Source organism: Phocoena phocoena, chromosome 1, assembly GCF_963924675.1.
Source record: "Phocoena phocoena chromosome 1, mPhoPho1.1, whole genome shotgun sequence".
Taxonomy (NCBI): Eukaryota; Metazoa; Chordata; class Mammalia; order Artiodactyla; family Phocoenidae; genus Phocoena; species Phocoena phocoena.
In genome coordinates, this window is record NC_089219.1 from 22,472,008 (window position 1) to 22,493,482 (window position 21,475).

At 49.6% G+C, this 21,475-nt stretch overlaps 1 protein-coding gene across 1 annotated transcript in view; it reads left to right on the plus strand.

Moving 5' to 3' along the window:
• Positions 1-18,664: 18,664 nt before the first annotated feature.
• OPRD1 (opioid receptor delta 1) overlaps positions 18,665-21,475 on the plus strand; it is a 36,302-nt gene continuing 33,491 nt past the window's right edge. The window contains exon 1 of the mRNA XM_065898188.1: positions 18,665-19,015. Coding sequence (XP_065754260.1) covers positions 18,801-19,015 — 215 coding nt within the window. The 5' untranslated portion in view covers positions 18,665-18,800. The remainder of the gene's footprint in view (positions 19,016-21,475) is intronic.

Genomic DNA, 21,475 nt, shown 5'->3' on the forward strand with positions numbered 1-21,475 from the left:
CTTTTAAAAAATATATATATATATATTTATTTATTTGGCTGAGTCGGGTGTTAGATGCAGCACGCGGGATCTTCGTTGCCGCATGTGGCATGCTGGCTCTTTTAGTTGCGGCATGCTTGCGGGCTCTAGTTCCCTGACCAGGGATCATATCCGGCCCCCCTGCATTGGGAGCGTGGAGTCTTAACCACTGGACCACCAGGAAAGTCCCCAAATTTGTGCTACCTTTGCTGTTGCACCTCAAACTGCAAAAGTTGTGGTCACAATGTATGATAAGTGTTTAGTTAAGATGAAAAAAAGCATTAAATTTGTACAATAAGATATTTTGAGAGAGATAGACCACATTCACCTAACTTTTATTGCAAAATGTCATCATAATTGTTCTATTATTGTTGTTAATTTTTTTTTGTTGGTTTGTGTTTTGAATTTTATTTTGTTATTTTATACAGCACGTTCTTCTTAGTCATCAATTTTATACACATCAGTGTATACCTGTCAATCCCAGTCTCCCAGTTCATCACATCACCATCCCCTCCCCCCGCCCCCCCTGCCCCGCGGCTTTCCCCGCTTGGTGTCCATACGTTTGTTCTCTACATCTGTGTCTCAATTTCTGCCCTGCAAATTGGTTCATCTGTATCATTTTTCTAGGTTCCACATACATGCGTTAATTTTTTTAAAAAAATATTTATTTATTTAATTTATTTTCCTTATTTTTTTTGGCTGCGTCGGGTCTTAGTTGCGGCACACAGGATCTTTGTTGAGGCATGCGGGATCTTTTTTTCCTTATGGCACGCAGTCTCTTTGCGGCGTGCTGGCTTCCCTCTAGTTGCAGTGCTTGGGCTTCTCTCTAGTTGTGGCGTGCGGGTTTTCTCTCTCTAGTTGTGGCGCGCAGGCACCAGGGCGTGTGGGCTCTGTAGTTTGCGGCATGCGGGCTCTAGTTGAGGTGTGCCAGCTCAGTAGTTGTGGCGTGTGGGCTTAGTTGCCCCGCAGAGTGTGGGATCTTAGTTCCCTGACCAGGGATTGAACCTGCGTCCCTTGCATTGGAAGGTGGATACTTTACCACTGTTAATTTCTTACTATGCCTAATTTGTTTACTTTTTTGTTTGTTTGTTTTGGCTGCACGAGCTCTTTTTTGCGGGCTTCTCTCTAATTGCGGTGGGCGGGCTTCTCTAGTTATGGCCTGAGGGTTTCTCTGTAGTTGCGGCAGGCGGGTTCAGTTGCCCCGCGGCATGTGGGATCTTAGTTCCCTGACCTGGGATTGAATCTGCGTCCCCTGCACTGGAAGGCAGACTTTTAACCACTGGACCACCTGGGAAGTCCCACTATGCCTAATTCATAAATTAAACTTTATCATAAGTATGTATATATAGGAGAAAACATAGTATATATCTGGTTTGGTACTATCCTCAGTTTCAAGCATCCACTAGGGGTATTGGAACGTACCTCCCAAGGACAAGCGGGGACTGCTGTGCCGTATGTATAACGCGTGTCATGTAGACTTCAATTCAACCATATGAAATTGCTGTTTTGTGTTCAAATATGGTTGAGAGGTAAATTCATATGGTTTGACCTAATAAGGACCCAACAAACACAGGACATTGTTTTTATTGTTGTTGGTATTATTATTATTAAGTACCTCCTCTACAGAAATATCGGCGAGAAGACTGGAGTTCTTGCAGTTGTTCAGAAGGAGAGATGGAACAATTTGGATGTGATATTAAAGGGAAGGGGAGGGCTTCCCTGCTGACGCAGTGGTTAAGAGTCCACATGCCAATGCAGGGGACACGGGTTCGAGCCCTGATCCTGGAAGATCCCACATGCCACGGAGCAGCTAAGCCCGTGCACCACAACTACTGAGCCTGTGAGCCACAACTACTGAGCCCACACGCCTACAGCCCCCGCTCCGCAGCAAGAGAAGCCACCACAATGAGAAACCTGCACACCGCAATGAAGAGTAGCCCCTGCTCACTGCAACTAGAGAAACCCCGCGTGCAGCAACCAAGACCCAACACAGCCAGAAATAAATAAATAAAATATATTAAAAAAAAAAAAAGTGAAGGGGAGCCAGGCATATGGGAAAACGGGACTCTCAGGTGACAACTGTTACCATCTTGATAACAATTTCTCTCACTTGGACCATTCACTAAATGTACCTTGGCCTTTAGGTTCTTCTAACCTGTGTTTCCCTTTCAAATCCCTAGCCCCTCTGCAGATTCTACCTGGACCATAATCTGATGAGGGGGCTAGTGGAAGCAGGTGAGGAAGAGTCTGGGCTGTAGAGAGGAACCAGGGCGGGGTCCGGGTGGGGTCTCCAGGAGACAGGTGGGAGACGCCTGGCTTCCTCTGGCCGCAGCTCTCCCTGACAGCAGGGCCGGTGGGTGTAAAGGGCTGGGGGCTTCAGGAGGGCACTGGAGGCTGCAGAGGGAGGAGGCCTTTTCCGGGATGCAGGCAAAGGGCCAGGAGCCAGCCCTCTGGAGAGCAGCACGGTCAGGTCCCTCTCACTCTCACTGTGGAAAGAGAGAAGAGAGAGATGGCAACTTGCGAGGCTCCTTGGGAGCTCTGTGTTCGTTTTCGCAGACACTTGAAGAGCAAGATGAGTCTCGTTTCCAAGTGCAGTGGAGGAAGGGCACCCAGCCTACATCCTCCCAGCCCCTCTCCATGTCCCCTACTGGTGTCTCGGCTGATTTCTAAGAAAAGGAAAATAGCTTTGTTGGATTTTTTCTGCTTATTATAAAAGATTTAGACAGCTGCATAAAGATTATCTATCTATCTATCTATCATCTATCTATCTATCATCATTTATCTATAAAGTAAACAAGATCATGGCATCATTCCATCATCCAGATATAGCCCCCGTTAGCATTTTGGTGGCAAGATTTTCACACTTTGTTTTCTTATGCTTTCATATCCAGGTGACCCAGAAGTCAGCTGGGGTCTTAAGATGAAGATAAGGTGGGCTTGAACCCTTCCTCCCATGCCCATGGGAAATTCCAATTCCCTCCTCAGAACTGAGTTACCCCAGGGAGCCTACACGAGCCCAGTCACATCTGGATCCTACCTTGCCAACTCCACCGAAATTCTTTTATTATTATTATTATTTTTAATGTATTTATTTATTTTTGGCTGCGTTGGGTCTTCGTTGCTGCGCCCGGGCTTTCTCTAGTTGCGGCGAGCGGGGGCTATTCTTCGTTGCGGTGCATGGGCTTCTCATTGCGGTGGCTTCTCTTGTTGCGGAGCACGGGCTCTAGGCGCACCGGCTCAGTAGCTGTGGCTTGCGGGTTTAGTTGCTCCCCTGCATGTGGGATATTCCTGGACCAGGGCTTGAACCCGTGTCGCCTGCATTGGCAGGTGGATCCTTAACCACTGCGCCACGAGGGAAGCCCTCCACCGGAAATCTTAGTCTCTGCTCTGTATCCTTTTGGCTGTTCTCGTGTGTAACTCCTGGGGCAACAGGACCAGATGGTGACTGAGACCTGGAATTTAGCTCCTTTCCTCCATTTCCAGAAACACTCCCTTCATAAGAAGCCAGGTATATACATATGGCAAACATTACTAAGGTAGGAAGGACAATCATGGGGAATACAACCATTTAAAATTGAATGTTGGGAACTTCCCTGGTGTCCAGTGGCTAGGACTCTGTGCTCCCAATGCAGGGGTCCTGGGTTCAATCCCTGGTCAGGGAACTAGATCCCACATGCATACCACAACTAAGAGTTCACATGTCGCAACTTAAGATCCTGCATGCTGCAACCAAAGATTCCGCATAGCTCCCACATGCCGCAATGAAGATCCCACACGTGGTAACGAAGATTCTGCGTGCTGTAGCTAAGACCCAGTGCAGCCAAATAAATAAATATTTAAAAAAATACAAATAAAATCGAGTGTTGACAAGCTGTTAAGAAAAGTCCTTGGATCCTCTCTCAGGGCGCCCATCCCACCCTCCTTCCTTTCCTTGTTCCTTCCACAGTTCATGTTGTTCTTGTTTTTTTTAAAATAAATTTGTTTATTTATTTATTAATTTAATTTTTGGCTGTGTTGGGTCTTTGTTGCTGCGCGTGGGCTTTCTCTAGTTGTGGCGAGTGGGGGCTACTCTTCGTTGCGGTGCATGGGCTTCTCATTGTGGTGGCTTCTCTTGTTGCGGAGCACGGGCTCCAGGCGCGCAAGCTCAGTAGTTGCAGCATGCGGGCCCTAGAGCGCAGGCTCAGGAGTTGTGGCGCATGGGCTTAGTTGCTCCGCGACATGTGGGATATTCCTGAACCAGGGCTTGAACCCGTGTCCCCTGCACTGGCAGGTGGATTCTTAACCACTGCGCCACCAGGGAAGTCCCTCCCTCATGTTGTTCTTAATGCATCTCTCTCACAGGCTGGTCTGAGAGTTAATGCCCTTGGGTGCACACTTTCCTCCTCAAGTGGTTTATCAAAGTGTGATCTTAAAGAGAGACAATTCTCTCCCCAAGGAACCTGCTGCCATCTGTTAAGATGACAATTCTTTCCATCCTGCTAGACACATCTCTTTTTTTTTTTTTTTTTTTTAACAAAAATGAGCTCATTCTATACATCCTCTATGACAACGGAACTGATAGTTTTTCCTCCATTTTACAAAAGAGGAAACTGAAATGAGTCTTGCCTGTTGCCTAAAAGCTGCTCTACCCAGCTCTTCACCTGGGCAGGGAGAGCTATGCCCTGGGGTTGTACACACTTGTAAACATCTCTAATTAATGTGCTTAATATTGCATTTCTTTTTTAAAATATTTATTTATTTATTTATATTTGGTTGCATCGGGTCCTAGTTGCGGCAGGCGGGGCTCCTTAGTTGCGGCTTGTGGGCTCCTTAATTGTGGCATGTGAACTCTTAGTTGTGGCAGGCATGTAGGATCTAGTTTCCTGACCAGGGATTGAACCCAGGCCCCGTGCATTGGGAGTGTGGAGTCTTAACCACTGTGCCACCAGGGAAGTCCCTTTTGTTTCTCATTAGTTTCATCTTCCCTTCAGAATGTAAACTCAGTGAGGTCACAGGCTGTGCATTTTGCTCACTGCTCTATCTTCAGAACTAAGCACAGAATAGGCTGTTTCTTCAGAGAAATGGAGTCAACAGGATGTGTATATGTAGAGAGAAATAGTTATTTTAAGGAATTAGCTCAGGTGATTATGAGGGCTGGCAAGTCGAAACCCTTGGGTTGGGCTGGCAGGCTGGAGACCCAGGGGAGAGCAGTTCGAGTCTGAAGTCTGCCAAGTTGGAGAATTCCTTTTTTGCTTAGGGGAGGTTAGTCTTCTGTTCAGTTCAGTCCTTCAACTGATTGGATGAGACCCACTCACATTATGGAGGGCAATCTACTTTACCCAAAGTCTGCCAACTTAAATGTTAATCTCATCCAAAAACACCCTCAGAGAAACATCTGGAATAAAGTTTGACCAAATATCTTTGAACTGTGCCCCGCCTAGTTGACACATAAAATTAACCATCACGATATACACATGATAACTATTTGTTGAATGAGTGGCAGAGTGAATGGTTGAATGAACGAATGAACTTCAGGAGGGTGAGAGTCTTGCCAGGGTCACACAGCTGGCAAAAAGAAGACCCGGGTCTTCAGAACTCAATGCAGGCAGCTGTTCTTTCCACCCTACCACAAGGCGTCTTGGAATGGTGACCAGAGCCAGCCTTGTGTGGTTCCTAGGGCTGTTGTCAGAGCACAGAAGACATTCTCCTGCAAGCATTTTACATTCCACAAAGGTCTTTGCTCATGTCTGGCATCATTACAAAATGCTCCTGTCTGACATTATTACAAAATGTCTCTTTTGATAGAAATTGCCACTACCTACGTGACCTGAAGCAACCAAGAACTTATTCTTTTACACAAAGGAGAGCCTCACCTAAAATCTTCTCCTGCAGGCATGAATAAGCTAAGAGCTGAACACTCTGGTGTGAAGATCTGACCCTAACCCACTAACCTACTCATCAAATCCTTGCATGCTTCCCTTTGCGCTCCCTACTCTCCAGCCAGACTAAGCTACTTCCTGTTCAAGGTACAGAACCTGCAGTTAATTCTCTCTGTTGTGTTTCACCTGGTGCTGTTATCACACCTGGAATGTACCTCCCCCTCCTCTACATTTTATCCATCTATTTATTCAACAAAAATTTCTTAAGCACCTACAACAGGGCATGTAGTGGGACTTAGCACTGGGGACACAGTGATGAACGGAGAGATAAGGTGTCTGCCCTTCTGGAGTGCACATGCTAGTATTGGGAAAAAACTCCAGCCAGCAAATTGAAGAAGATAATTTCAGGTGGTGATAAGCTCTGGGAAGAAAACCAGGAAGTAATAACTGTTTGCAAGAGGCTGACGTGAAAGATAGTGATGTGGGGGAGGAATGTAATTTAGATTGGAGCTCAGGGCTGCTGTTTGAGGTGAGACCCCAGCCACGTGGGGAGTGGGGGAAGAACATTCTAGGTAGAAGGAACAGTTAAGTGTAAAGAAAAATCTTGTACCTATTATGTAGTTTCTGTCAGACATGTGCTAGGCTCTGGGAATACAAAGATAAATAGGGTATGGTCCTTTTCCCTAAAGAGTTCCTTATTTGGAGGGAAGACAGAAATGACAGCTGACACCCTCCGGGAGATCTATCCGGACCAGCAACCAATGACCTCACCCCTGGCAGCCATATCTGTACTCTGCGGTTATGGCTGATTGATTGGGGGGGGAGGTCACCTGACTTAAGCAGGACCAATCAGGTTTCCTTCCCTCAGGACCACTGAATAGGGGTTCAGACACTTCCCTTGCTTGTAGCTGGCACTAGAACCTTTATGAACTTAGTATGTCTTGAGCAGCTATCGTCAGGGTGACTAACCCTCCTGATTTTCCCAGGACTGAGAGGTTGCCGTGGAAAAACTAAGAGAGTCCCGGGATGGTTGGTTGCCCTATTTGCTGGGTTCCAGGCTGAGTGTTAAACCTGAGAATTTAGGAGCTGCGGGTGGTCAGACCCATCACTTTGGCTGGAGCTGCAGAAGAAGCTGGTCTGTAGATAGAGAAGAATGGGGCGAGGTGAGAAACAGAGATTGAGTTCCTGGGATTCTATTCTTGGTCCCAGGACTTTGCAGAGCCAGTCTACATCCCTGACGATGTATTCTCTGACACCCCGTTCCCGTACAATAAATCTCCTTTGTCGGCTTAAGTTAGCTGCAGTGGGTTTCTGTTACTTGCAACCAGAGAGACAATGGCTGTAAACAACTATAACTCAGGAGGCGTATGCTTAACAGAGGTGTCTGCAGTCCGGGGTACAGTGAGGATGCGGCCTCCCTACTTGGCTACATCCCCAGGAAAGCCTTTCCCAACTCAAGCTATGGTCTCTGTCTCTCAACTCCCAACACCTCCATCTGACCCTTGCTCATAACACTTACTCCTCCCTTATAATGTCACCTTCTAGGCTGTAAAGATTCAGGTACTTTGAGAAGTCTTTGTACTTCTCCCCAAACATAGTGTCTAATGTGGCTTTTATATGGAAAGTGCTTGGTTCAGTTATTATATGCAATAAAGGGTCCTACACAGCCAGGGGAGTGTGAATATTCTTACTGGGTAATAATAGTATCTTGTACTTGTGCAGTGCTGCCCTATATAAAGCTTTTTTTTTTTTTTTGGCCGAGCTGTGTGTCATGCGGGATCTTAGTTATGTGAACCTGGGCCCTCTGCAGTGAGGGCACAGAGTCTTATCACTGGACCACCAGGAGATTCTCTATAAAGCATTTTCAAGTTCATTAGCTGATGGGCATCCAACTCTTCAAAATTTGAATATTAGTATTAATAATAGTAGCTGCTATTTATTTTGTGCATACTCTATGTGCTAGGTGGGAAAAAAACTTGAGGCTTAGAGAGAATAAGTGATTTGCCCAAGAGCCCCAAATTTATATGTCACGGATCTGGCCATAGAACCTGATTTTCAGGCTACAAATCCATGCGCTCTCTGCCCTGGCAGGATCTCTGGGGCAGAATGTAGGCTGCTGACCCCTCCCCTGGACAACCTGTGGTCTGACTCAAGTCCTTTGGGCTAGCCATGCCTCTGCCTTGACCCTCTCCAGTAGGGCAGGCCTCAGGTCACTCAGTTTGCCAGTCTGGCCAAGTCAGGTGAATTCGGCTCCCTGGAGCCGCTGTGGTTGCCATGGCACCATCCCTGGGCTCCTCTCAGTGTAAGCCTGGGGGCTAGCTGTTTTGAAGCAAATTCTCCCACGAATGTGGGCAACTAGCAAACAGCCTGCCTCTCCTTGGAGTTCTGTTTGATGCCTCGCAGGTGGGTCTTAGGGCCATGAAGTTCAACTCATCCATTTAACAGGTGAGGAAACTGAGGCCCAGGGTGCTTAGTGTTTCACAAAGAGGTTTTGTGCCGTGGCCAGGAGGGTCTCTGGAGTCAGAGAGACCTGGGTTGCAATCCAGCCCCTGCATGACATTGGGCAAGTTCCTGAACTGCTCTGAGCCTTGGATTCCTCGTCTGTAAACTGAGGATCATGACACTTCTTCCCTGAAAGAGTTAGGTGAAGGGTTAAACCACATCATATACATAAAAGTGCTTCCAAAGTGCCTGGTATGTGAAGAGATGCAGTTGCCCAAGGTCACCCTGCCTGGTGTGGGAGAAAGCACATTGTTACATGATTCAGGAGACATAGGTTCTGGTCTTGACTTTGCTACTAATTTGCTGCGTGTAAGTCCCTTCACCACTCTGGACCTCAGCATCTTTCTTTTTTTTTTTTAATTAATAAATTAATTAATTCCTGTGTTGGGTCTTCGTTTCTGTGTGAGGACTTTCTCTAGTTGCCGCGAGTGGGGGCCACTCTTCATCGCGGCGCGTGGGCCTCTCACTATCGCAGCCTCTCTTGTTGCGGGGCACAGGCTCCAGACGTGCAGGCTCAGTAGTTGTGGCTCACGGGCGCAGTCGCTCCGCGGCATGTGGGATCTTCCCAGACCAGGGCTTGAACCCGTGTCCCCTGCATCGGCAGGCAGACTCTCAACCACTGTGCCACCAGGGAAGCCCCTGGACCTCAGCATCTCTTTCTGTAAACGAAGGGAGGGTTGGATGAGACGATGCCTAAGTTTTTCTTCCCCAGTCCTACAGTTCTGTACATCTGGTGACAGAATGCTAGTCCCAGGGCTCCTAATGTTGTGTTTGTTCACCACACCACCCTGCCTCACCGCCAAAATGGCCCTGGGAGGCCAGCACCCTGAGCCCCAGGGCCCTTTGCAGGAGAGATGCCCCTGAAGGCAGGATCTCTCCACAAGGGCTGAGACTGTCGGCACTCAGTCTAGTCCCCCAGTGTCCTCCTCTGGTTCAGAATCCTGCCCAGGCTTTGGGGGGAGGACAGGGATGGGTGGAAAGGGGACGAAGGAGGCCAGGGACTTGCCGGTGGGGAATACCCATCTGATGAGGTCAACCAAAAGCAATTTCTAATACCGTCAAGTGTGGAGTGTGGAGGTGAGAGAAGCGCAACGTCAGTGCTACTGGAGAGTAATTACTGAGGTTAGACAAGGAGGAGAGATGGGAGTGGGTGGCATCAGGGATCCAGTGGAGGGAATGGGAATCCAAATTCGGGGCAGGAGGAGGTGAGTGGTGGGAAGGGGAACTGAAGGGAATGAGTGGAGAAGAAAGAGTAGAGAAAGGAAAGGGAAGAACTACTTTTTGTAGAAGGAAAATGACAGCCTGATAGAAAAAAACAGGAGACAGATGGAGCACGTTCACTTCCACCATCCTGTGGAGGCAGGCGGGGAGGTAGTGTGCACTGTCCTTGAGGGTAAGTCCGCGGAAGGCCCTTCTCCCCACTGTGCAACGCTTGCTGGGCTGGGCTGCTGGGGCCCCGGGCCTCCGAGGCCCCTCGCCTTCTGCCTGTAGCACCGAGGCCTCTATTCACGCAGAGGTAGTTGGCACTGAGCTGGGGAGCTCTGAGCCTGTCCCGTACTCTCCTCCCAGCCACTGTTCCTTCCCTGCTGCCGCTCACATATCTTTCAAGCCCAACCCCCCTTTTCTTTTAAAGATTGTTTTTTGACGTGGACCATTTTTAAAGTCTTTATTGAATTTGTTACAATATTGCTTCTGTTTATGTTTTGGTGTTTTGGCTGAGAGGCGCGTGGGATCTCAGCTCCCCGACCAGGGATGGCACCCCTTGCATTGGAAGGCAAAGTCTTTTTTTTTTTTCGCCACACTGCCCAGCATGCGGGATCTTAGTTCCCAGACCAGGGATCGAACCCATGCCCCTTGCATTGGGAGTGTGGAGTCTTAACCACTGGACCACCAGGGAAGTCCCTCAAGTCCCTTCTAATCCCTCCCCTCATCACCCCCCACTCTAAACAAACACATCCTGCAATTTGACACTTGGGGATGAACTCCAGGCAGGCCCCAGCACACTTACCCAACACTGGCTAAATGCCAGGGATGGATCCATCTAAATCTGGGACCACTTTGCCTCACAAGATTGAGAAAGGAAGTTTGATACAAACATGGGTTCTTGTTATTAATATTAGGCATGATTATTATAAGAATGGCACTACCTAAGACAAGAGCTTATTGAGGACCTCCCTGGTGGCACAGTGGTTAAGAATCCGCCTGCCATGGCAGGGCACACGGGTTCAATCCCTGGTCTGGGAAGATCCCACATGCCGCGGAACAACTAAGCCCACATGCCACAACTACTGAGCCTGTGCTCTAGAGTCCACGAGCCACAACTACTGAAGCCTGCGCACCTAGAGCCCGTGCTCCACAAGAGAAGCCACTGCAGTGAGAAACCCGTGCACTGCAACGAAGAGTAGACCCCGCTCACTGAAACTAGAGAAAGCCCATGCACAGCAACAAAGACCCAATGCAGCCAAAAATAAATAAATAAAATAAAATAAAATAAAAATTAAAAAAGAGCTTATTGAATGTGTCAGGCACTGCAACAAGTTCTGTGTTTGTATTACCTCATTTATCTCCTTCATAATCCTATAAAATATGTATTATTATCATTTCCTCTTAATAGATGAGGAAAGTGAGGCTTTGTGAAGTTGAGAACTTATCCAGAATCACATAACGAGCATGTGGCCAACCCAGTTTCAAACCATACTCTTAGAGAGTCCCACCTCCCAGTCTCCAAACAGAGTTGTAGTCATGCCAATAAACCGTGTCTACTTATTCTTGTGTCATTCTTCTTGGATGTTACCCACACACTGGTACCTCCTTTAGGAATGCTTTAAGCTACAAGTAACCAAAAAACCATGATTAGGAGTGGCTTAAACAAAAGGTCTTGGAGTCCAGAGCCGGGATACTTAGAGTTCAACAACATCACCAAATACCCAGGCTTATTCTGTCTTTCTACTGACAACCTCACCTACTGGTTTTTCATTCTTATGCTTATTGATCTGTAATTGCAGGATGGCTGCTATAGCTCCAGGCATCAAGGGGTTTGGGCAAACAGTTTTCTTCTGATGCGGCTTTACTTTTTATTCTGGAAAAAATGATGTCAAGCAGACTTCCCTAAACATCTCATTGGTTACATATCCATCCCCAGACCAATCACTGATGTAGGAAGTTATGTATCATGATGGCTCCTGCTTAACAGATCACACCAAAACCTAGGGACTGGAAATAAGCATTCATTGCTGCTATGAGTCTGTGGATCACTGAATAGTTCTGCTGATCTGAGCAAGGCCTGGCTGATCTTGGCTGGGCTTCCTCCTGGGCCTGAGGTCAGCTGTTGGGTTGGCTGGGAGTTGCCTGGTCTAGGACGGCCTTACTTCCTCACGTCTGGTGTTGGCTGGTTGCCAACTGGGGTGATGGGTGACTAGGTGTCTCATCCAGCAGGTTAGCCTAAGCTTGTTTCCATGGCAGTAATAGGGTTCCAAGAGATTGGGTGGAAGAGGGCAAGGCCTCCTGTGGCCTGGACTCTGGACTGGTCCACTGTCATTTCCATCGTATTCTTATGGGCAAAGCAAGTCACAAGTTGGGCCAGGTACACGGGTGGTGAAATAGATTCCATTGCTTGATGGGGAGAGCTGCATAGATGCAGAGAGTAACGAAGAATTGTGACCGTTTTGCAATCTACCACAGATTACCATGATTCATTTAGGCCAATTCATCCCCTGAGGCAGGGAAAGGGCTCCCTTACCCCAGATCAAGGGAATACCCCTACCTCCTGATCAGGTTACGGGTTGCAGGAAATAAAGGGAGGACATGGCTTGTGGGCAGACTTAACAGTGTCTGGACAGGGGGTTAATCCCAGGCACAAGGAGGAGGAGGGAGGTTTTGCAGCTTCAATTTCTCCAGGTCACCTTTCTTCTTCTGAAGAGGGTAATTTTCATCTGTCTTTTGTTGATGCCTGGTCTGGGCCTCAGGATGGTTCCTCTAACAGGCATATGCATTTCCTCCATGACACTCAGATGCAAAAAAAACAATTAAAAAATAAATAAATAAAATGAACTCTACCTCGGCCCCCATCCACTAGGGTTGTGGGAAAATCCAGTGTCAGTCACTGGAGGGCAGGCCAGGGGGTCATCTAGTCCTTCTGCCTGAGGTTTGCCTGATCTAGGAAACATGGGGCAAAGCCTTTGGCATTTGGTCCATTCAGGTTCCTTCTGAGGTGCTTTTGTCCAAGCCCCAGGGGTCCCTTCGAAAGCAAGAGACTCTATCTCTGCTCTCTTGACCCCGAACTTATTGCAAAATTTCCAGGCCCATGGGAATTCCCTGGTGGTCCAGTGGTTAGGACTCTGCACTTCCACTGCCAGTGGCCTGAGTTCAATCCCTGGCTGGGGAACTAAGATCCCCACGAAGCCGCAGTGCGGCCAAAAAGAAAAAGAAAAAGAAAATTTCTAGGCTCTTACTAACCATTAAAATCTTCACTCAAGGAACCTACGACCTCCTCTGTCCTTCCCTTCTCAAAGAATCAAACTGTATCCTGCCTTGGCCACCCTCTCTCTCCAGCTCCATTCCCTCCTCTTCCTGACAGACCAAGGCCTCCCGGCAACATCTGGGTGGAACAGTTTTCTAGGAACTCAGGACCTGACTATGCTTCTGGGAGGAAGATGAGCCCCAAGAGAACGGACGATATGTGATAGAAATTAATCTGAGGGAGGAGGGAAGAAAGCAATATCTCAGTTGAGACGGGGCGGGGGTGTAGGAGTAGGTTAGGTGACAAAGGGGCTTGGGAGCCTGGAGTAGAGTATTCCAGGCAGAGGCGCCATCGTCACAGTAATAGCTAACATACTGAGCACTGCCTACATGCCAGGTTCCATGAAGCAGGCGCTTTTGCTGTTCCACCGCATGAAACTTTCAGAAGAAGTTAAGGAACTTGCCCAAGGACGTGCAAATAGTGAGTTGCTGAGCTGGGATTTTCGATCCAACCAGTCTGACGCCAAAGCCCCACTCTTAACTACTTAGATGAACACAGATGTGAGAGAAGCAGGTTATTGGGAGAACCATAAGGAGTTTATTTTGGCTGGAACATAGCGTGTGAAGGGGAAGGTGGTACAAGAGGCTAGCAAGGCAGAGAGAGGTGCACGTGTGAAGAATCCTGCAGCCACGTTTCTGCTTGCAGGCAGTGAGCCTGGAAGCAGGGGCTCAATTTCAGTCTATTTCAATAATTTCAGCAAGAAATGATGATGCATAGACTAGGCAGACAGTAGTAAAAACAAAGAACAATGGCAGGATTCACGGTTTATTAGGAAGAATGCACAGGACTTGGTGATTACCTAGAGGTGGGGGTTTGGAGGAGGGAAGAGAGAGGGGTCAAGGGTGACCCTCAGGCTTCTGATTTGGGCAACTAGACGGAAGGTCCCAACGCTATGTCCTTCGCTGGCTTGCTATGAAATCATCTCACCCAGGCTCTCTAGCTATCTGTCATCCTAGCTATAAAATGAAGATAATGAAACCTGACCTTCCCATTATCCAGATGGGGTCAAGATAATATGAAGTCATCAATTTCGAAGCGCTCTGGAAAGTCAAAAGTACTTTGCAAATGCAAGTGGTTATTATTTTATGGTTCTTGCTACGGTCCTTCCTCCTCCTGGGGCTTGCAGATGGAGCCAGACTAAAGGCAACCCAGGGGAGCTGCTCGCTCGCTCACTCACTCACTTAGAGGCACCACACTATTTCCATCAGGCAGTGTCTCTTTGGCAGGTGGGAGCCACAGTCCCACGTACTAAATTGTTAATAGCTTCCCCGGGGAGTTCCTTTCTGCTCCGACTCCTTCAGAAAATTTCTGTTTCTCTACCACTGACGCCTTCTGATGCCCTGGGTTGGCCCAGGATTCCCCATCCATTTTTGTTTTTGTTCTAATCTGAAGTCAAGGATGGGGTCGAGGAAAATGGAATTGTTTGGCAGCCCAGGCATGGAGGGCTGCATCTTCTCTGCTCCACCAAGGGCAGGGACGGACTCAAGAATCCCCTGAGTTCACGTGACTCATCGCCCTCCACACGGGGAAACTGCTGAACAGAGACAGCAGCCATGGGTTCTGGTGTGTTTTGGGGTGATGACTTTCTAGGATCTGCTCTGAGAGGCAGTAGTGTGGTTGTCAGGAGTGGCTTTTGGGCGGGTCACACAGACCTGGCTTGGCATCCCTGCTGTGGTGTAGGCACGTAACCTAACCTCTGCAAAACGGAATAACAGTAGAAAGACCTCACACCTCTAGAGCTGCCGAGAATTAAATGAGATAAGCCACAGAACACTTGGCCCCGTGCGTGGCACACAGCAAGTTCTCTCTAAATGGTAACCAACAGGATTATTTATGAGTTGTGACCACAGAAATGAGACTGTCTTTTAAAGATAAATAGACTAGGGGCTTCCCTGGTGGCGCAGTGGTTCAGAGTCTACCTGCCGATGCAGGGGACACGGGTTCGTGCCCCGGTCCGGGAGGATCCCACATGCCGCAGAGCGGCTGGGCCCGTGAGCCATGGCCGCTGAGCCTGCGCGTCCGGAGCCTGTGCTCCGCAACGGGAGAGGCCACAACAGTGAGAGGCCCGCGTACCGCAAAAAAAAAAAAAAATTAAAAATAAAGATAAATAGACTAGAACACTCACATTCGGGTAAGGGTTGATCTCGTCAAAGTATTCATTTTGGGAGGCCATTGGGGAAACCCCTTTAGATGCCTTTCAAGTCTCCATGTGTCCTTCCAATGTCCTGGGTCGGGGGAGGAATTCAGCTCCTTAGTCATTTGGGGCTGCTATAACAAAGTACCATAATTGAGTGGCTTATCAACAACAGACATTTATTTCTCACAGTTCTGGAGGCTGGACGTCTCAGGGTGCCAGCAGGGTTGGGTTCTGGTGAGAAACCTCTTCCAGGCTGCAGACTGCTGCCTTTCGGCAAGCAAACTCTGAAGAAGCACAGCCCATGACAGCACGTGTGCTCTCTTAGCAATTATGTCGCTCTTTACTTGGTCATTTACATATCTGTCACAGCTTCTTGATTGCGAGCTCCTTTAAGATGCTCCAGGTTTCGTAACTCGTGCTCCTGCAGCCCTTTCTCCGCTGGAAGAGCATCTGTCGTTTCACCAGATCCTCACCCAAATCCTGCCCTTCTCTACTTTATGAATGATAAAACTAAGGCTCAGAGAAGTTAAGGGAAACTCTTTTTCTGTCATTTGCCTCCACCATAGCTATGGCTTTCCACCATAGCATTTCCTTACCCAGGAGGACTCAAAAATACAATGAAATGTAAATACAATGAAAAAAAATACAATAAAAAAAATTCTCTTCAGCCCAGTATGGCTGGGGTATGCGATTAGGGTGGGGTTAGGGGTGGAGTCAGAAGAGGGCGGCAATAAACCCTGGTTAGGACTAGACTGGGGAGGGCCCCAAATGCAACGCCAAGGGGTGAGGACATACTTGCTTGGTGACAGCCAGAAGCCAAGGGTGGGGGGTGGTGGAGCAGGGAACTAGTATAGATGGTCCCTGATTTACGGTGGTTCGATTTATGATCTTTTGACTTTACAATAGTGCAAAGCTGATACACATTCAGTAGAAACCATACTTTGAATTTTGATCCTTTCCAGGCTTGTGATATGCGGTATGGTTCTCTCCTGTGATGCTGGGCAGTGGCAGCGAGCCGCAGCTCCCAGTCAGACAGGCAATCCCAACAGCAAATAACCAGTTACAACATCCTGCACCCACACAACCGTGCTGGTTTTCAGTACGGTATCCAATAAATTATATGAGATAGTCAACACGTGCTTATAAAACAGGCTTGATGTTAGATGGTTTTGCCTGACCGTGGGCTAATGGAAGTGTCCTGAGCATGTTTAAGGTAGGCTAAGCTATGATGTTCGTTAGGTTGGGTGTATTAAATGCATTTTTGATTTACCATGATATTTTCAACTGACGTTAGGTTTATTGGGACGTAACCCCATTGTAATTGAGGAAGATCTGCACTCCAGTTCCAAATAAGATGTGATTGCAGAGTTGATGCAAAGGGTTTTAGTTGCTTAAAAGAATTCCTAGGTCCTATATGAAGCTATAAATGCAGTGTCTCCCTCATCAGAATGGCAGCTCACCAAAGTTGGAACTGAGCTTTCTGGTCAACCACGCATCAAGCACTAAGGTGGAGGTACGGAAGTGCACAAGACCTATTGTAGACGTGATGCACACAAATCCAATGATTGCCCAAATAAATATGTGGGGAATTCTGTAAGGAAGAGGTACGGGACGCTATGAGAATAACAAGGACACCTGGTCTAATTGCGTGTGTGTGTGTGTGTGTGGGGGGGGGCAGTCAGTGAAGCTTTCATGGAGGAAGTGGTATTTAAGCTGAAACTTGAAGGATGAATAGCACTTAGCCTGAGGAAATGGCCGAGCCTTCCAAGTGGAAGAAATAGAATATGCAAATGTCCTGAAGTTGGAAAAACTTTGGCTTGTTGGAGGGGTTGGGAGGGGGCCAGGACTCTAGTAAAATAGCTCTCCTTCTTCCTGTCTCAATGTCTCTCCCCTGGCACCAGAAGAGTCTCTGTGGATAGCAGCCCCTTTGGGACAAGGGAGAGAGTTTTGGCAGCATATGTGACCACAGAGCAAAAATCACCAGTCTGACGAGTCCTTAGATGATTGGGTGGGACAGCCTTGGGGTGGGGAGTCTGCTGTAGCTTGTAGAGGGGCTTGGACAGCAGCTGGGAGGGGCAAAGAGAATGGACAGAGGGTGAACTTGGGAATTCTGTCTTTGTTCTCTCTGGGAAAGGGTAAGAGCCTTGCACATGGACAGATGACTCAAGCCAGAGAGTGATGTGAATGAGGGGTCCTTGTCCAGCCACTCACAGGGCCAAGAGTGTCACCCCAGAGCCCAGGAGCCCCAATATTGTCCCATTCCATTCCCTTTGGGACTTTTATTCATCCAACAAGTATTTCCTGAGCACCCACTATGACCCCAGCCTTCCACTGGGTCCAGGGATCAATCAGGTCTGGTCTTCCGAAGGAGAAAACAAACTTGGATAGAAATAATTACCATATGGGGTGATTTAGTCTTCTCGTCTGTAAACTGGGGACACTAATAATAGAATCTACGCCAAAGTGTTGCTGCATGGATAAAGGGTTCAGCACAGCGCTGGAACAGTAGGGAGAATGTTCTGGGAAGGACAGGAGTCCCAAGAAGGAGGATGGCTCTGGGTCTGGGCTGGTCAGGTTAGGGAGAAGGTGTCAGAAATAGCCCCCTTCCATTTGCACCTACAGCAGCCAGAGTGATCTGTAAGGTGGTCTTTGAGACCCTGCCCACCACCTCATCCCCTTCTCCCCACACTCCCTTTCTGCCTTCTCCTCTTCCTGGCCTTTAAATCCCTCTGACCACAGGGTCCTTGCACACGTGGCTTCTTTGTCTGACATGCTCTTCCCTAGCTTTTCCCTAAGTCAGTCCCTCCTCACACTTCACATCTTACCTTAGGTGTCATTTCCTCAGGGAAGCTGTCCTGACCCCTGGGTTTTGTAGGTCCTGCCACAGGAATGCCTTGCTTTCTTTCACTTTTCCTCCGTGTGTAACTGTATCTTCATCAGTATGGTCCTGGGATTGACGTCTGTCTCCTCCAGTGGGCTGTAAGGAGGCAGGGGCCGCATCTGGTTTTATGCACTAGTGGCTCCCCAGTAGTACCTGGTTCTTATATTCGGCACCCAAAAAAGATCTGTTGAGCAAATGAATGGAGTAAAAGAAAGCCATGGATAGTAATGGTTAGTTACGGAGCATTTACTGTGTACCCGGCACTGAGCTAAGTTCTTTACCCGCATCATCTTACTAATCTCCCCAACAACCCTCTAAAGGAGGTGGTGCGATTATCCTCATTTTTCAGAAGAGAAAAATGAAGGTGAGAGAGGTTAAGTGACTTGCTCCAGGTCACTCTGTTAGTGCAGGAGTGGGAGGTGGGATTCATATAGAGGTCCTTCCAATCCCCAAGCGGCAGAGGATGCAGAAGTGAGTCCCAGCTGGGGTGGGGGCGCAACCGAGCCGGCAGAACATCCCCAGGGAGAGAGTGGGTAGCTTCCCTGGCTCCACTCCAAGTTGGTGGTGCAATGCCCGGCCCCCGGTAGCGGGCGCAGACTGGCTGCCGCCTCCGGGCCACGTGGTGCGCGCGGCGGGCGCGTCCGAGGAGCCCGCAGCGGCTCCTGGCTCAGAGCGGTCTGGGCTCGGAGAGCGGGCGGGAGCTGGGGGCCGGGCCGGTGCGGGCGGCGAGGCGGGCGGAGGGGGCGCGGAGATAGCCGGGCTGTCGGGGCGCAGCGGCCGGCGGCGTCGGGGCCGCGGCCTCGTCCCTTGGCGCGCCGCTCGCACCGGGTTTCTGCGCCCAGGGCGCACGGCGGGCAGGGACGCGGCGCCGGCCGCCTGTCCGCCATGGAACCGGCCCCCTCCCCCGACGCCGAGCTGCGGTCCTTGCTCCTCGCCAACGCGTCGGACTCCTTCCCTAGCGCGGGCGCCAATGCGTCGGGGCCGCCGGCAGCACGGAGCGCCTCGTCCCTCGCCCTGGCTATCGCCATCACCGCGCTCTACTCGGCAGTGTGCGCCGTGGGGCTGCTGGGCAACGTGCTCGTCATGTTCGGCATCGTCCGGTGAGTGCGCTGCGGGCTGGTGCGTCGGGCTATGCCCCGGGGTGGGGTGGGGACTACGGACCTGGGACCCTGACCTCAGACCCCGCACTCCCGGGGCCTCCGCACTTCCTGAAGGGGGCGCCCGGGGCTCAGCGGAAAGACCACTTCCATCTCGAGGGGGACGCTGGCGCGCGCGTGCGCGTGCGTGCGTGTGTGTGTGTGTGTGTGTGTGTGTGCGCGCTCCCGCGTTTAACTAATAACATTTGATCATCTGTTGGCATCCCCTATATCTCTATCAATCTATGTGGGACAGTTTGGCGACAGTTGTGTGTCTGTCACAGTTTGTGAGTGCGTGATTTTGTTTGTGACAGTACAGATGTGTGTTTGGACCTCCAAAAACCTGGTAGGGGTGGGCAGAGATGCCGGAAGTGCCATGGGCCTCTTGGGAGACAGCAGTGTGTGGGCTGACTGCATCGTGCTGAGGGGGCACTTATCAAGTCGTACTTGGGGATCTTCTGCTGGGGTCCCAGTGTTGGTGTGTGTGCTTGTCTCACACTGTCAGTTTGTGATTCTCTCTGTAGGAGCACGTGACAGTGTGACTTGTTTCTTGTCAGACCCCTGAAACCCTCGGAGGAGGAGAGCATCCAGAGTGGCTTTGGACACTTGTGTTTGTGCACCTGTGTGTGCGTTTGTTAAGGGGTAGCCATGGTTCCTGGGTACAGTGGGCCAGCTAGTCGCTCTCTGCTTCCTTCCCCAGTGGCCCTCTAGTCCATGGCTCTGGACGTGATTCAGAGAGACCTCAGATCCTCCTCACAAATGCTCCCTCTCACCTTCTCCTCCTCTCCTCTAACAGTCTTTTGTTTTCTGGAAAAGACAAAAGTGATTTGTTTGGGCTGGAGTGGAGTTTGTACTTTCATCTGAGGAAGTGAAGTTCGCTTCTTGGTATCTATGTTCAGTGCGGGGACCTTCTCAGAGAGTCTAAAACATCACTGGCTTGTCCAAAAGGAGCCTTTCTGACCCAGCTCTGTCAGTGCAGACACTGGCAAAAAGAATTGAAAGGAAACTCCTATCCTTATAACAACAAAGATGCCCGGGTATTTACTGTTAGTTGGAAATGGGTCATCCACGGTGGTTGACCAAGAGTACAACCCTGAACGTCTCTGGGCTCTGGTGTCACCAAGCCGGGCAGAAGGCACAGGGCAGATTGTGGATTCTGAGGTGGGAGATGTGAACTGTGGTCTTGGTGCAGTCACTGTTGCCTATCACATTGGGGGCCCATTCCCCCTGCCCCACCATCTGCCCCATCTGCCTCAGTTTCCCTGTCTGAGGGATAGAGACCCAATCTCCTCAGTTGGGAGTATGAATTCCAGAGTAAGGGGTCTCTGCCGGGCAGGGTGCAGTATATAGGAGAGTTGCGTTGGTGTGTGGGTGTTGAGGGAGCTTTGGCGTCGATGACTCCAGGGGAAGCTTTGCTCCCCCAGGAAGAGTGGAGGGCACAAGAACGTCCTGTGCTTTCAGTGACTCATCACCAGCCACAGTGGGAAAATTCCCCCAAGCACAGGCAGGATTGATCTTTGCTTCGCATTTTTGTCGGTGATGCTCCCCACTTTACCCTCGGAAGTAGTGTGGCCTGTAGACTTGGGTCAACCTGAGTGTTAATCCCAGCCACGAACTGGCTCTGTGACTTGGGTAAAACACTTAGTCTCTTTGAGCCTCAGTTTCTTCATCTATAGAATGGGGGAATAATAGAAGCTTCCTCGACAGGGTTTTTGTGAGGTGTCACTGAGCGAGCATATATAATGCAGCTGGCGTCGTGCCTGGACCCAATAAGTGGAAGCTGTGTGTATGATGCGGATGAGTAACTTTCCAGATTCTTCAGAATCCAGTGCCTACGACAGAGGAGAGTGAGGGGGCGCTTGTCCTAAGGTGGGCCTGGGAGTAGCTCTGATTCAGGGAGTCCCAGGTTCCTGCCACTTGCGCTCTCTAGGGGGGCTCTACGTGCTCTGATCTGGGGAAAGCTGAGTGTCAGTGTGTTCGGTTCCATCTCCGGTCTCTCACCTGGGGCCTCTGGCTGGTGGGCTGATGAGCACAGCTCCCGCACTACCACTGAGCCGGGGGAGGGCCTCTCACTTCTGAGGGTCCACTCAGGGCAGGCCCTGGGCTCTGCCTGCTAGGGTACTCCAGCCAAGCTTCCCCAAATCACATTGTCAAATGCATCTTGGAAGCAGCATAGCTGGCCCCTCAGGTCCCTGTGTTGCTAAGATATTTCCTGGGCCAGCCATCTATGTGATCACTGTATCTCTGGGCCCGACTGATTTAATCCTCACCTACAACCCTGTGGGATAGGTATTAGCATCCCCTTCATTGTCACCTCCATTCTACAGGTAAGGAGTCTGCAGTTCAGAGGGAGGCACGGTGGCCTGTCCCCCTTAGGTCCCACAGCTGGCTCCAGACCCAGAGTAGAACCCTGGTCTTGTCCAG